This window comes from Halictus rubicundus, chromosome 15, assembly GCF_050948215.1.
Source record: "Halictus rubicundus isolate RS-2024b chromosome 15, iyHalRubi1_principal, whole genome shotgun sequence".
Taxonomy (NCBI): domain Eukaryota; kingdom Metazoa; phylum Arthropoda; class Insecta; order Hymenoptera; family Halictidae; genus Halictus; species Halictus rubicundus.
The window spans coordinates 966899-981493 of record NC_135163.1 but is presented as its reverse complement, the minus strand read 5'-3'; the positions used below and the strand labels follow the sequence as shown (position 1 = coordinate 981493).

Sequence of the window (14595 nt, the reverse complement as noted above, 5' to 3'; positions counted from 1 at the left end):
TTGTCAGACTTTGAGATTGTCAGTCCCAGTTCTGTTCGACCGCGTAAGTCCAACGGGACTAGTCTTTAATTGTGCCCGTTACACAGTAGTCAGACTCGTAGTAGACGCGAGTAGTAAAAGTAGCCATCAATATCAGTTATCGGGAGTTACCTAAGTATTACATCCACCCCGATTTCCGCGATCGGCGAAGCAGTTCACATTTCCTCGACCGCGTGGAATTCTCCGAGAACTATTTTTCTAATACTCGAAACATCGGATCGGACTTCCGAAAACACAAATCAAAATATAGGGAGAGGGACCCAATTGTTGTGGGGGTGCCAATTGCTGTGCCTATATTAATCACACTTATTCTTAAAGCATAATGAATATTAAAAAAGAGATACTACATTTTTTCGATTAAAATCAGTTAATGTAAATGCTATATAACATTTTTTAAATATTCATTATACTGTAAAAATAAGTATAATTAATATAGGCACAGTAATTGGGTCCTTTACCCTACTTCGATTTAAATTACTCGCTGCACTTTCGAGTGCAGTATTCTTCCTCTGCAACTTTATTTGCCCGGTTCTGAACTTCTGAAAGTTTACTTAAAAAAAAAAACTGCGCTTCGGCAACTTATAAATATTTACTTCACTGCAAAAGCCCAAGTAAATGGCATACAAGTTGTAATATGGCATATTAGTTGGCATATTTTGTTCAAAATACGCCATATAATTTTATGGCACACACGATAGGTCAAATATGAAACCGTAGAGACATTCGAAGAATTGAATGATGTTATTATTTTAGACTTATTGAAAGAGGAAATGCATTTTCATGTAAACTCTGTTTGCTGCAATTGACTTGGACAATTTTTATTTCGCAATTATGTTGGTATACAATATAATTCACCCTTAAAATTAAAATTTTATTTTCTTTGAGCTTGTACATAGAATTCAAATAAATATTCTTGTGCAAAGCTTTGTCTTAACACTTTGTCTCCCGGAAACCTATTAAAAGGATTTTCAGTAACTGTGCTGTACCAAAAGAAAGCTTAAAAATCTTATATAATAATACTAAGCAAAACTATTAAATTACATTGCTGCAGGTAAGCTGTAGGTTCACGATTGAAATAGCTATTACTAGAGTGCGGATGTTTATGCAGTTTGCAATTTTTTTAGACGTATTTTAAGAAAGTGGAGTCAAATATTTTATTTTCAGTGGTAGTAGCCATTGCAGATCCGAAATAAATAAAAATTGTACTAAATTCTGTCGAATGTTATATTTTAGCATTTTTGTAGTCTAGTTACTACTGTAATGACCTATTTAAAAATCCTCAGAAACTTTAAAAAATTAGGAAACAATCGCCGGTACATAATGCGTTAAAAATCGACTTACCGATTTGTGCCCATTGTTACACAATTAGCACTTTGTGAAATGAAATTTTCACCGTTGCGTTAGCAAACCATATTAATAATTCTGCTGTATCAATAATATTAGTGGACCGGAATTTCGAATAAGAAAGTCTCGATAGTCCTTTTACGTTATACTCCTTGGTTGAGGAGCTCGGCGATTTTGCGCGCGCTTTCTTTAGCTAACGCCAAGAGAATGCTCATGGGTACTTATCGTTGCAGGGACCTCTAGGGGGAGACAGTGTTGGAGCCTCGAAGCCAAGGTCAGTGTCAGGGCTGATGCTGTCTGCACTAATCTTGGTTGCGCGAAGTAGACGCACTGATGTCTCGGATCATTCCACAATATGATTCTTTTTTGGGCAATAGACGAAGTAAAAATATTTAAGAATATTCACTAATTTCGGCTGATTAAAATCCTTAGAAGAATAAAGGAATTCTACTTTGCTTTCTTTTTCTGCAATTGATAGATCTCTTATTTTGCACAAAGATACCCTGTCTTATCCATTATTATTTTGTACATTTTCCCTCGCTTTCTGCAATCTACAGAACGATGCATGAAAGATTATTGCATTTATCTCTTCGTATTTGATTTTACAAAAATATCAGACATAAATTCATATTGTACGTCGTTGCGTCAACGTGCAACTAAATATAATTAATAGACTGCGGATCTTTAGTCAAAATAAAAATTTTCTTCCTGAATTGCAACGAACTGGAGTGAAGTAGAAATTTATTTTCTTTCTTAATATGTTTAATAGGTTGAAAATCATGTAACAGAGTATTTAAATTTTTCTAATGTTTCTACTGTTTCAAAATACGCCTACCTATTTTTGTCATAAATTCATAAAACCCGCAGTCTAATAATTAATTATGAATCGAGCGTTCACGTTCAACGACATGGACGTTAAAACCAAAACCATTTTGCTGACGCAAAATTGTAAATCATCGTCCTAATTGGAAACACTGCCGATAACGTGAAAAACGTTTGGCCTTTTTTCTTCGTTTCGCTGGATTCATTTTAATTTCGTCGTTTCTCGAACCGTTGCCGAATCAAAATTTAAAAATATAATTCCCAATTAGTCCCGATGTTGATATCTATGATTCATTGAAGGAAAAAAAAAATAAAACTGCTTAATAGCTCGCGATGACGCGACGAGGCTGCCGATCGGTTGAAAAGTATGCCGACGATCGGCGCTTATTCTTTCGATTTTCAGGCCGGACCTGATTTAAAATGTCGTTTTGACATAATCGAGCGACGCGAGCGCGTTGCAAAAATAACGACTTATAAAAAGACCGACGAACCAGTAAACCGTGCACGCACACTAAATGCAAATGTTACCAGAACATTCTCCACGATCTGAAAACCAGTTTTCTCTTCGCGTCTCCCTCGTACTTCGTAATACGAGGCGTATTTCGTTTTCATGCGTCTTTTCTTTGTAATGTTCAAGGTCGCCAGATATATTTACTCCCCCCCCCCCTCCCACACGTCTGATAGGGCGCACACCGAAAACCGTAATATTCGCATTCCGTCAATTGAGCAACCTCAAAATCCAGTCTCCGTTCTTTCGTAATACTGTCCCTACGAATAAACAATTGGTTTGAGGAATGAAATAAACAGTTCTCTTTCGTTTAAAAAAAATCCTTTTTTCTTCGAATGAGAAAATTTTATAGAAAGAAACGTTACCCCAGGAATTTCTCGGAATGTGTTATCGTTTAGAGTTTGTATAATGAAAGTCCCACGTGGGTACATTTTCTATTTACACCAACGTGCGGTAGACTGTGGATTCTATGCATTTCTGACAAAAATTACTGCTCAAAATATAAAACAACTCAAGAGTGCCATTCTTCACATCTTATTAAATGTAGCATACGAAATTAACATAAGAAATTTTTCGATAGCAATAGAGTAAGGGACCCAATTACTGTGGAGGTATCAATTACTGTGCGTATATTAATTATACTTATTTTGAAAGCATAATGAATATTAAAAAAGAGATTATATAAAATATATAATAACTGATTTTAATGAAAAGAATTTAATATTTCCATTTTAATAGCCATTATGCTTTAAAAATAAGTATAATTAATATAGGCACAGTAATTGATACCTCCACAGTAATTGGGTAATACTGACTTACCCTAATACTGACCTAAATTGTCCCGAGTAATATAATCCAATAATATCGTTTAAAATTATTATTTAACATGTTCTGTGCTACGTGTATAACCGATGGCACACTCGACCAAAAATTGTCAGTTTAAGACTGCAAAATATTATCTCCAAAAAAAAAAAAACAGAATGGTATATGATTTTACATGATAAAATATAGAAATAGTCTTGATAATGGTCCTTAATTGAAACATCAAATAGCATGGATGAAAAATCGAGCAAAAACGGCTCGCCACCGAACGTGTGTAAAAGAAGTGTTTGTAGTTTCTTTTTGACGTGGCACAGTCATTACGGGTCCTATTAGTAGATTTCCAATAGATAAAGGGTGTTACCAGAGAATTTTGGTTCTTGTAATTGCTTCAATAAAACATGCTGCTGAAATATTCGCAGTCTAGCGACAAATAATCGAGTCTTCTAATGCAAAAGTTGTGCAAGTGAATTGGTTAAGTGAAAGTTCTATAAGACACAATAACATCGAGGGATGTTTGTCTTATACAAGCTACGCTAAAATTATTTTATTTAACGACGATTAAACACCTGAGACGTAGGGTCAAACAAAACAGAGAAATATTGACTTACTCCACTTTTGAACGGTTCAATTCGAATGGAACAGAATCAAACCTGGGTACTTCTGAAATTACATTGTTTGAAATATTATTTCAACATTATTTTATTTTATAATCACTTTCATGCTTGTAATCACGTTTGAAATAACATTACTTGATACACCATCTTAAGTAACACGTTATCTTATTTTACAATTATTTGAAATAACTGTTTGGGATAATTGTCCTTCAAAATTATGTATATGAGGTAACCTGATTAAAAGTTTCTAACTTGGTGTATACTGGCACATTTCGTTGCATATTATTTATAACATTGTTCTTCTTGTTAAATTTGAAGGAAAAAAATAATGAAATAATACATTATTTCAATAGAATCAATATTATCTTTATGTCCAAATAACAGTGTCGAAAATAACAGTGCGAATTAAATGACTTCAAATAGTTATTTCTGATTTCGAATATAATTTGCCCAGGTCTGAATGGAATGACCAAAATTGTAATTTCGTAAAGGTTTCCAAAAATTCTATTCCACTCTTTCACTATTCCACTTCTTTTCCTGGAATTGCTTCAGAATGGCACCTTCCTCAAAGGTCTTAACGTAGATCGGCTGCCTAGTGATAAATAAGAAGAGAATGAACAAAATTGCAATTTCGAAAAAAAATTTCGAAAGATTCTATTCCACTTCTGCTTCCGGTAATGGCTTTAGAGATGAACCTTCCTCAAAGGTCTTAACGTAGATTGGCTGCCTAGTGATAAATAACTCGACTTGGAGCAGAAGAGAATGTACAAAATTGCAATTTCGAAAAAAAATGTCGAAAGATTCTATTCCACTTCTGCTCGAGTATAAGGATAAATAAATGCCAAATAATCCGAGTTAGAGCGGAAGGGAATGGACTAAATCGTAATTTCGCAAAGATTATCGAAGTATGATGACCTGTATCGATCGGTGCAAAGTGATAGGGCAAGATATCCGAAGCAGACATAATGGTGGAGGAGGATCGGTCGTGTTAGCGCCGATTTACCCCGGGAGTAGGAATAGTCGTGGCCGGGTTTTGGCGAGGAATGCCGCGAGTTCGAACCCTTGGATCAGGTAAGTACGTTGGTCCGTAGGTCTGGACACAGGGACGCAGAAAAGAAACAGGTAGATAGGTAGGTAGGTAGGTGGGTTGGTAGGTAGGTAGGTAGGTAGGTAGGTAGATGGTGCACCAGAGCAAGCGCTCTCGCGGGAGGCGAACAGTGGAGGCAAGTCGAGTCGAACCGGCAAGCCAGACGGATCATTTTGTGGAGGCTGAAACCCCCATGAAACCGGTTTCTTCCTTAAGCGCGCTTCTCTCTCTTTCTCTCCTCTCTTCTTGCCCGTTTTTTGTTTCTCCTGGGACGTAGAGGCCGTGTAACCATCGGCTGGTACTACCGCGATACACGGTTCATACGTGTGAACGCACACCGAGCCGAAATATACGGCATACGCGAAGGACAAGTTTCGCGTTACCCGCAAACGTTCGCCGAAAATTTATTATTCCCTATTTTGCGCAATCCACCGAGCACCCATTGTTTTAGGTATCCTCAAGATCGAACCAGTCGATCGACGATCATGTTTCTGGACAGTTCTGGAGAACGATCTGGCCGTCGGGGATGAAACGAGCATTATGTACTGGGTGTTGCGGAATTATGGACCACGAGCTAGGCGGCCAGTAAGCGATGCGAACAAACGAATCGTTTAACTCTGGAACTACCGAGCCCTAAACGAGACTGACGTATTCCTTTGTAATAATAACAGGATTGAATTTGTTCTGATTACATGGTGCTTTTATGGCAACTTGAATGCAGAAGTGTATAGTTGAGATTGCTATTTGGAACAAAATGATTCCTTTTGGAAATACGTACACAGTTATTAAAAACTGTACTAACAGGCATTAATTAATCAAAATATTTAGCTCCTTCAATGTTCTTTCCTCTTTTCTTCCAGACTGTTTAGCTAATGTTCATATCAAAAAGTATTTCATAAATTCTGTATTCTACATTTACGCGCTGTTGTAATGATAAGCCCCATGTAGAACATAACGAACATCGTACTTTTTGCGATTAATTGCCCGTGATTCCTGCGCGAAGCACATAAATCCGGACAAACTGGATACGACTAGTAACCATAGATGGCAGTTCGATGGTTTAGAACAGTCTGGACGTTCATGGATCGCGAATGGTGTTCGCACGTTTCGAACTTTCGAGCACAGTAGCGTAGCCCTTCGTTCTTTGTAGCATCAGAACGTCGTCGTCAGGGATTTCTTTAAAAACAGAGGAAAAATTTTGAAACACGGAAAAACATTTTTGGTTGCACACGGTTCTCCGATTCTTCCTGACCAGCTATAAACGACAAGAATCACTGGAGTAGTATGCGCGGATAAGATACAGACTGCAAGGTGCAGTTCGCGTAGAGACTAAAATAATATAATGATTCGGCTAGGTGCCGTGAATATTTGCGACCACATTATTATTATTATTTATGGATAGTGGAATATCAAATCCGGCTTCTTGATTCTTTCTTTTACCTTAATTTATAGTAACATATACAAAGACTATGTACCGAAGTTTTCAGGCAAAACTTCAGTGGCGCCGATAGATACACCTGATGAAAACTTTAAACGCGTTTTCCTCGAAACCACTTTCTCGCAGCTGGTTGACAAGGCTGCGGAAATACTATTCGACCGATCAATTGAAATTCTGATTGAAATTTTAACTGTACGTTAAGAAACAGTCCCTTCGAATTTCATTAAAAATTATTTTTGTTCGCCGATTGTAGATCAAAAGATAATTGTGTATATGTATGGAATTTCTTATGTTAGATAAATTGGAGGACGAATCTATCAACGAATGAACCAATTTCGTGGAGCGTCCCATCAACGATATAAATTGAAATTTGAAGTAGACAGAGCAAACAAAATTTTAGTAACTCGATAAAAGTATAATGAAAATTTCAGATTAATTTCGAATGAAGTTTCAGATTAATTAACTTTAAGTAGACCCTGGTAGAATTTTTTTATAATTCCATATAATTTATACAAATTAAGATTGTGCTATATTATAATGAATAAAATCGACTTTACAATTTCAATAAATGCGAAATTTATACTAGCAGTACCGAGCTCGTCAAAATGACGGATTTCATATTTGTTCCTATACAATTCGTGAAATTACAGAAATATTTTCATGAGAAATTTTTTAGTAAACTTCTTCAGTCAAGTATATGTTACGATAAAAATCCTACGAAACCTGAACAAATTCAATCCTGTTATTATTACAAAGGAATATACATCAGTTACGTTTAGGGCTCGGTAGTGGTAGTGTTACGAATCTGAGATCCGTCGTTATGGCAGATTCGATAATTCCGGTGATAAAAATGGCAAAAAAGTCGCAATTTCTCTGGAAAGGAAAAGGAGTTCCCCATCAGGTTTCCGCTCTTGTTTCCGAGGACACCCTGTATTTTTTGAAATAAGTTCATCCACGCCGGGGAAAAGAAGCGTTGTCGGTTTTCGAGGTAGCCGCCGCCGCGCCGGCTCGATAAAACGCGACGACGGCAGCGTCATCAAGCTCCTCGACGACCGGCCGATTGAACGCGGGCCGCGATCGTGCCGATTCCTCTGATTGGCCGAGAGACCCGGCGTTACTCACGGCGCAAGAAGACTCTTTGTCTGTTTTTCGTCCGGCCGAGCAGCCGGCAACCGGCCGAGCGCAAGTTATACGTGCAGTCGGAGGTCCTTCAGCCGTCGCGCCGGCTGCAATTATTACACGCTCGCTTTCGGATTCGATCTCGACCCGACCCGGTCTGGCTCGGCCCGGCCCGCAGTACCCGGTCGCGATTCCTCCACGACCCGCCTTATCATTGTCGTAAAACCCGCTACGAGGGAGAACCCACGAAACCTGTGCTGGCGCAACCGATCGGTGGTGTGTTTTCCCGACAGTTTTCCAGCCCGAGGATACCCGAGAAACGTCGACGACCATCGATGGAAGGTAAGCTGCCCGGTTTTTCCACTATCGTCGAAAAACTTTACCTCGCGAAACCCCACCAGATAAATCGCGAGCAAACACGTAATTCAGGATAGATCTCGCGTTACCAACAGCTCGAATATTATCATCTCGCGTAATATTTTTATTCCATTGATTAAAAACGTTCCTGGGAGCTTTGATTTGTTCATTTCAAACGCGTTCCTCGTAAGTACACACGGTTTCTCACCTGAGTAACGAAGAGTTAAATTTCGCGAATATCCTTGCTCGGGATTTACTCTGCTTATCCAGAACCTTCGCCTTTCAGCTTTGAGAGTGAAATATTTTCTCGCATTTTGTGGCATTTTTTTCGTATAGTAGTATAACGCTCGACACGGTGTGCGAAACTAGTTTCAGACTGGGTTACCCGGTACGTAGGAGGTTGTATTCTCCCGCGGATCCCGACTTCCTCCGACGACCTTCACCACGGTATTGTTAAATCGTCGAAGAGCATTGGCCGCGACTGCTTCGGTTCGAGTATGCCAACTTTTTTCGAAAAGATGTATTTTATTAGATTCCTTTGTGAAAATGCGAGATCTTGGTGGGCGTTCGGTGTCGCTGGTCTTTTTTTCTCTCTTCGCGATCGAGCTCCTGTGGATTTTTAATGCGCGAACATTTGTACGTAGGAGGAAATCGAGCGAAAACCAGATGGAACGAAGTTCCTTGAGACGCTAGATGTACGTACGGACATTTATACGTACGTATGTGCTTCAGGCGCGGACACTGCTTCGGTCAAGGTCGTAGTCTGCAAGTTAATGCTCTTTTTACACGTTCTCGTTCCCCCGACTGTACACGGTGTCTCGAAAAAGAGGCATTGTTGTCTGGCTCGGAAAAGTAACGTTCGCGACAGATGCCGGCGATATTTCGTAGTATTAGAATCGAAATGTAATGTAATAATGAAGAGCCATGGAAATGGTCGTTTTTGAAAAATTTAGATCGAAAAATGTTCGAAGAAACCTTTGAATGCCGAAGTAAAATCTTTGGAGACTTCATATACAACTTGTATCAATAGTAATTTGACTATTTTTATCAAAAATAAAGTTATTAATTATAAATTGTTAATTATTAATTTATTATTTTAGTGCACAAGATGATTGCGTTAAATTTTTTATCGGAGTCGGAATCCACTTCGACAGTTAAAAATAACAATTTCACATTAAATTTTTAATAATTGCTGCAATTAAACTGCAGAATTTTATGCAAGATAAAATTTTGCTGTGTATAATTTATAAAGACTGAACTTAATAGCTCACTTTTCATGGTTTAATATTTTAACACTGAACTGTAAACAATTTTGACTTCATTGAGCCTGTGTTTTATTGTATTCTTCGCATTGATATTTGACATAAAATCATAAAAATGTGTAGACTAGTTGTAATAAAAAAAAAAATTATGAACAATATACGACTAGAGTTAGATAATGTTCGGTAATTCTGATCAAGTTGATAATGTTCTGCGATATTTTGTTTAATACTGTGCATTGTATTGTATTATATGTCTATCATTTTTTACCTGTCTGCCAGCAGTGATTTTCCATTACTAATTCAGTGAATCGTCAGGAGTAAAGTCAACAATACTGTGTCGAGGATTGGTAACTCCACCACCGTTGGCGAAATTTGATGGCCAATGGGGTACGAGTTTCCTTCCCTCGGCGCGAAATACACCATTAAAAGTCTCAACTTGAATAATGACTAATAATTTAACATTTCATCGAAAACAGATTAGCGATAAGACTCGAGCAAAGCTGTTACCATCTCGTAAGTATATGAGTAAGTATGTAAATTCTTGATAGCCTACTTAATTAAAAAAAAAAAGACAATAAATTCGGATATAGTCAATAAATTTAATTATTTATTACAAAAGAAAAATATCGATAAGTGTGTTTCCTAGTTTTAGCATCATTATCGACCGAATAAAAGCGGGTATATCGCGAGTGATTAAATTGTGATTTTTAATTATTGATATTTAGTTACGATTTTCCATTTATCTTTGAATTAATGCTTTCAAAAGCTTCTAGATTTTCAGTTTAAACCGTAACATTCAATTTTCTGTCTCGCGATCTGAAATACCGACATTGCTAAAAATTAGTGATTTTCTCGCGCCATCTACCTGACTAGAACAGTCAGCTAGCGAACTACATAAGACTGCAGCATGGAAAGTTTGTGTTCGGGAAGAGCCGGTTTTATCACAGATGAGACATGAAAATAGACATCTTATGGACCATAAGAGGTCATAAGATGTCTGCAGTACTGACCTGAAAATTTGAGACTGTGTATAGCGTCGTTTTCTCATGGACAACGGTTAACTGAGAAAATTGAAGTAAATGAACGTGATTCGGCCCCCGCTCGAGAATTGAGAATTGCGAAACGAATGCTGTGCTAAAGGAAGCTTCTAAACATCGCTCTACACTTTTATCCATATGTTCTACTTCATACCAAAATTCCATCTGATTTCCCAGTAAATTTTTGAAGTATTTTTATTATTAAAAACACGATCGTAAACCATTGAAACTTTCATTGATTTATGAACCACTTTTCATCAAAAAGCGGTCTTATTTTACTATCTCAGTTATCGGTAATATCGAGCACGACAGAAAAATCTAAAGCTTTACGAATTCTGATGGGTAAATATGTTGAGTGATTGGTCCACTCCTTTTAGGCATACTCCTTGTGCATTGTTTTATCGTATGCATTATTTTAGGACGATTTTTCTAGATATCCGGAATGTTTTTTTAAATCATCTATTGTGATGGAACAGTTCTGGATATTTGGCAAAATCATCCCAAAGTAACGGATACGTTCTGGCTTTTTAATTCTAGGATTATCGCCAAAAGTTTGGAAAATTATAAGTGAACCTAATTTTTCGGCTAGGGACTTCTTTATAACTTTACTCTTCAAGAACAAAAAATGCTGTCTTGCATTTGATTTTTCACAAGTAGTATTAATTGTACAGTTAAATATGCACGAGTTTAGAAGCTGACGCGGAAGAATCCGAAAATGATTAATGTGCAGAGTTCGCAAAAATTTGCTGATAATAGCTGATAATAGTTCTTCATTGACGAATTCTTGGTAGGCGTCGCCACAGTCGCCATATTGAAAAACCATTTTGATACGAGCGCGTCTCAGTAGCGATCAGTAGCGTCACAAGTTGCGGTGGTGTTATTGGTGAATGATTTGCTCTGTTTATACATGTCAGACAGAATGTATAATGTTGTTCTGTCATTGTTATTGTTTGTAACGTCAACAAATTTCGGACATTGCACGGAAAGAACTGTAAGTGATACCACGTCGTAATTTACAACGAATTATACTTTATTATTCATATGTATTTGGATTAATGTCCTGTCGAATTAATAACAAAGGTCGTACATATATGATTCATCGTGCGATTGTTCTATCGTATGTCCAGAGTCTGTTTAAAAGTTATGGTAATATCGGGGATTATGGTCGTAGAATAACAATTCAATGGTAATTGGGAGCAATCCGTTGCTTAATAAGGAACACGAGATCCCATAACCCATTTATTAATTAACGTGAGAACTAATCGAGCGATGTCAGAATGTACGAAAATTTAAAATCAAATTGTGTAGTGTGCAATGACGATGAAACGGTTTTATAAGCAAAATAAAAAAAAAAATAATTATTATTACGTATGATTATGTTCTAACGTGAAAAATATAATTTAGTTTGCATGTATCGAATGAGAATAATATAAAAATTGTTATTTAGCACTTTTGACATAAAGTAATCAACCTGTGTAGTCTATGGTAATTGAAATAAAAACTGTGACCATGTGCTACATACATATTCCGTTGTAAACTATATATTTACAATTTTTTTATATAAAAGAATTTGCCTGGCACTAGTTACGATCATGGGTGAACCCTGAGTGTGGCCCACTATGTAAAGACACAAATTTGACAACAGTTTATCTAAGAGCCGATGGTCTGAACGACACCTTGCATTATTTATGGGATTTTGGTGGCAATCCGTCCATATTATTAGCCCTCACTTCACCTTCAGCATTCCTTAATATAAGCTGGGAAGACTTTATTGCCAAGAAGAAGAATTCGATAACATTCACAGAAGAACCTGTTTATACATTTGGTATAGTTATAAATAAGGTTAGTATATAAACAAAGATCATTCTTTGTTATATGTTACATTTTGAAAATTGACAAAATCATTTAAACTTTCAGATTATAGAATTTAACGATATAAATGACACAGCACTTATAAACATCACTAACACTGTAAATACAAACATTCTGCACCCCATGTTTTTTCAATGGGATCGAAAGACTGTAATTACAAACAATGATTTTGTTTCCCTGAACATGGAAGGCAATAACTACAAGGATACTCTTACAAATATTAGTAGACAAGGAACAGTGAAGCTCTCGGTAAAGTATTTCAATATATGCCTTGACATATGAATTAAGTCATGATGGTGCGTGCCATAATCGGTAACAAAAGTTGCTCACGTGTTGATCCATGTAGCTCTTTGGCCATACGCTCAAATAGACATAATATAAGGGTTTTTTTTCTAATACTTTAGGACAATATATTTACATGTGTGAATGTGGCCATGATTGTTTTTATGTTTGAACCAATAAATATACCACAAACCTCACTCATGGTTCCTATGTTTGGCCCAAATTTCTTACCACGAGTCTCACTCGATATTATAATAAACATATTATAAACTAATATATTTCGTTTATTTATTTTACAGTTGAGAGGATTTTGTTCTCTTGACCATTCAGAGATTATACCACATATGCTGCACACTGAGAATTCCACTCAGGTGGACATTATACTCGACCATATGGAAGTCAACAAAACATTTGCCAATAGCAGATTTGCCATCGAGTTACTAGTGGTAGGGGAAGGAAATCCAGACATACCTTTGTTTATAGATCCTAAGAAAAGTTTGGACGATGAACACACTCCAGGTGTATTTGAGGTAATATCTAGTTGCTAATATTTCTTGAGTCGCTTTTTTGTTTATGTATAATGAAAATTAAGTATCGCTGTAATGTTAATTTTATTGTTGGTACTTCAGGTTGTTGAAGTTCGAACTCCACCTTACCGATATATAAATGATTATCAAACCCAAGGAGCTTACTTGCAGTGGAGACCAGTCTCCTATACAAGCATAGCTCGCGAATCAACGAATTCCACGGAAACGGTGCAATACTCGCCAATAAAAGTTCCAGACCATATAAGTGCAATTGAGAATTCTATGTTGTATTGTTATTACGGAGACAAAGTAAACGATCTGCTTACTCAAAGGATAATAGTATCACTGGGAACGAAAGGGGACGGTTTTTACCGAAGGACGTTCTATTCCACATGGTAATTTCAGTTTTGTTTCAATCACGTTGTATTATACATTTGAACGCATCTGATCGGTCTTTTTTTCAGGACGTTTTTAATCGGTTACGGTACACCGCCCAACGAAAAATTCTCGTACCTGGTGATCATGATTATCTCCATTGGCCTCGGCCTTCCGCTCGTCATTCTAATAGCAACCGGTATATACTTGTGCGTGCGAAAGTTACACAAGCGAAATAGCGAGTCGTACATAAGTCAATGATAGAATCTTTAGATCGTACAAAAATTTCTGCGTCGTGTTCGACAGACGTATTGAGCACGTTTAGTAGCATATGCGATACCACCGTTAAATCATACAAAGAGATTTTCCTATATTTATATATATATATATATATACATATGTATATTATAGCACATATATTTTTTACACGAATTTTCAAATTGGTTCACCGAATCGACTTGACAAATACATATATTAATGTAATGCAAACGAACTATTCTGTACAAATTTATACACGTTTCATTAATAAATTAAAACTACATACGCATACGAGAGAGAACGAACGAGAGGGCAGGGGGGGGCAGAGGTACCGTTTCTGTAAGTTTGTATTTTCCAACGATTCGATCCGCAGGACCAATGAAAAAGTAAAAAAAAAAGAAAAAAAGACAATAAGCAGAAGTTCGTCGAGATAATCCCCATTGAATGACAGACACGATTGTGCTCCATTACAATGGCGACGGTATCAGAATGAGGGGCAAGATCGCAGCACAATCGCGCGCCAGTTCCAAGAAGAAAGCTCTACAGTGCCGGGCTTGCAGAAGCGGTCGGTTGTTCTGAAAAGGTGGACGAATGTTTTCAGGTAAAGTTAGTAAGGGTGGCGCGGTGTGGTACCGTGTTTCTCGCTATCACGGGGGGTGGCGGGTGAGGTGCTGTCGGCGGAGGAGTACATTTCATTGATCCATTCGTGGTACGGAAGTCCGGGGCGTGCGAATTTACGAATCCTAACCGCGATATCGACCTCGGCACTATTTATAATTGAACGGGGTATTGCAAACGGGAAACGGGCCGTCCGGCTGGTTCCACGGTTATC

The 14595-nt window shown here is 37.3% G+C and overlaps 1 protein-coding gene across 1 annotated transcript; it reads left to right on the top strand.

Moving 5' to 3' along the window:
• The first annotated feature begins 11279 nt into the window (after window positions 1-11279).
• LOC143361801 (glycosylated lysosomal membrane protein A) lies at window positions 11280-14052 on the top strand. Its single transcript, XM_076801484.1, has 6 exons — window positions 11280-11440; window positions 12034-12291; window positions 12367-12570; window positions 12903-13133; window positions 13233-13525; window positions 13595-14052. Exons 1-6 carry the CDS (start codon window positions 11357-11359, stop codon window positions 13764-13766), a joined length of 1242 nt encoding a protein of 413 aa, XP_076657599.1. The 5' UTR covers window positions 11280-11356; the 3' UTR covers window positions 13767-14052.
• The last annotated feature ends 543 nt before the right edge of the window (window positions 14053-14595 follow it).

Excerpts from the sequence above, each read along its gene's own strand:
- LOC143361801 (XM_076801484.1), top strand. The coding sequence starts at position 11,357 with ATGTCAGACAGAATGTATAATGTTGTTCTGTCATTGTTATTGTTTGTA. Across the intron at positions 11,441-12,033 it reads GACATTGCACGGAAAGAACT|TTACGATCATGGGTGAACCC; the intron begins GTAAGTGATACC and ends GCCTGGCACTAG. Across the intron at positions 13,526-13,594 it reads AGGACGTTCTATTCCACATG|GACGTTTTTAATCGGTTACG; the intron begins GTAATTTCAGTT and ends TCTTTTTTTCAG.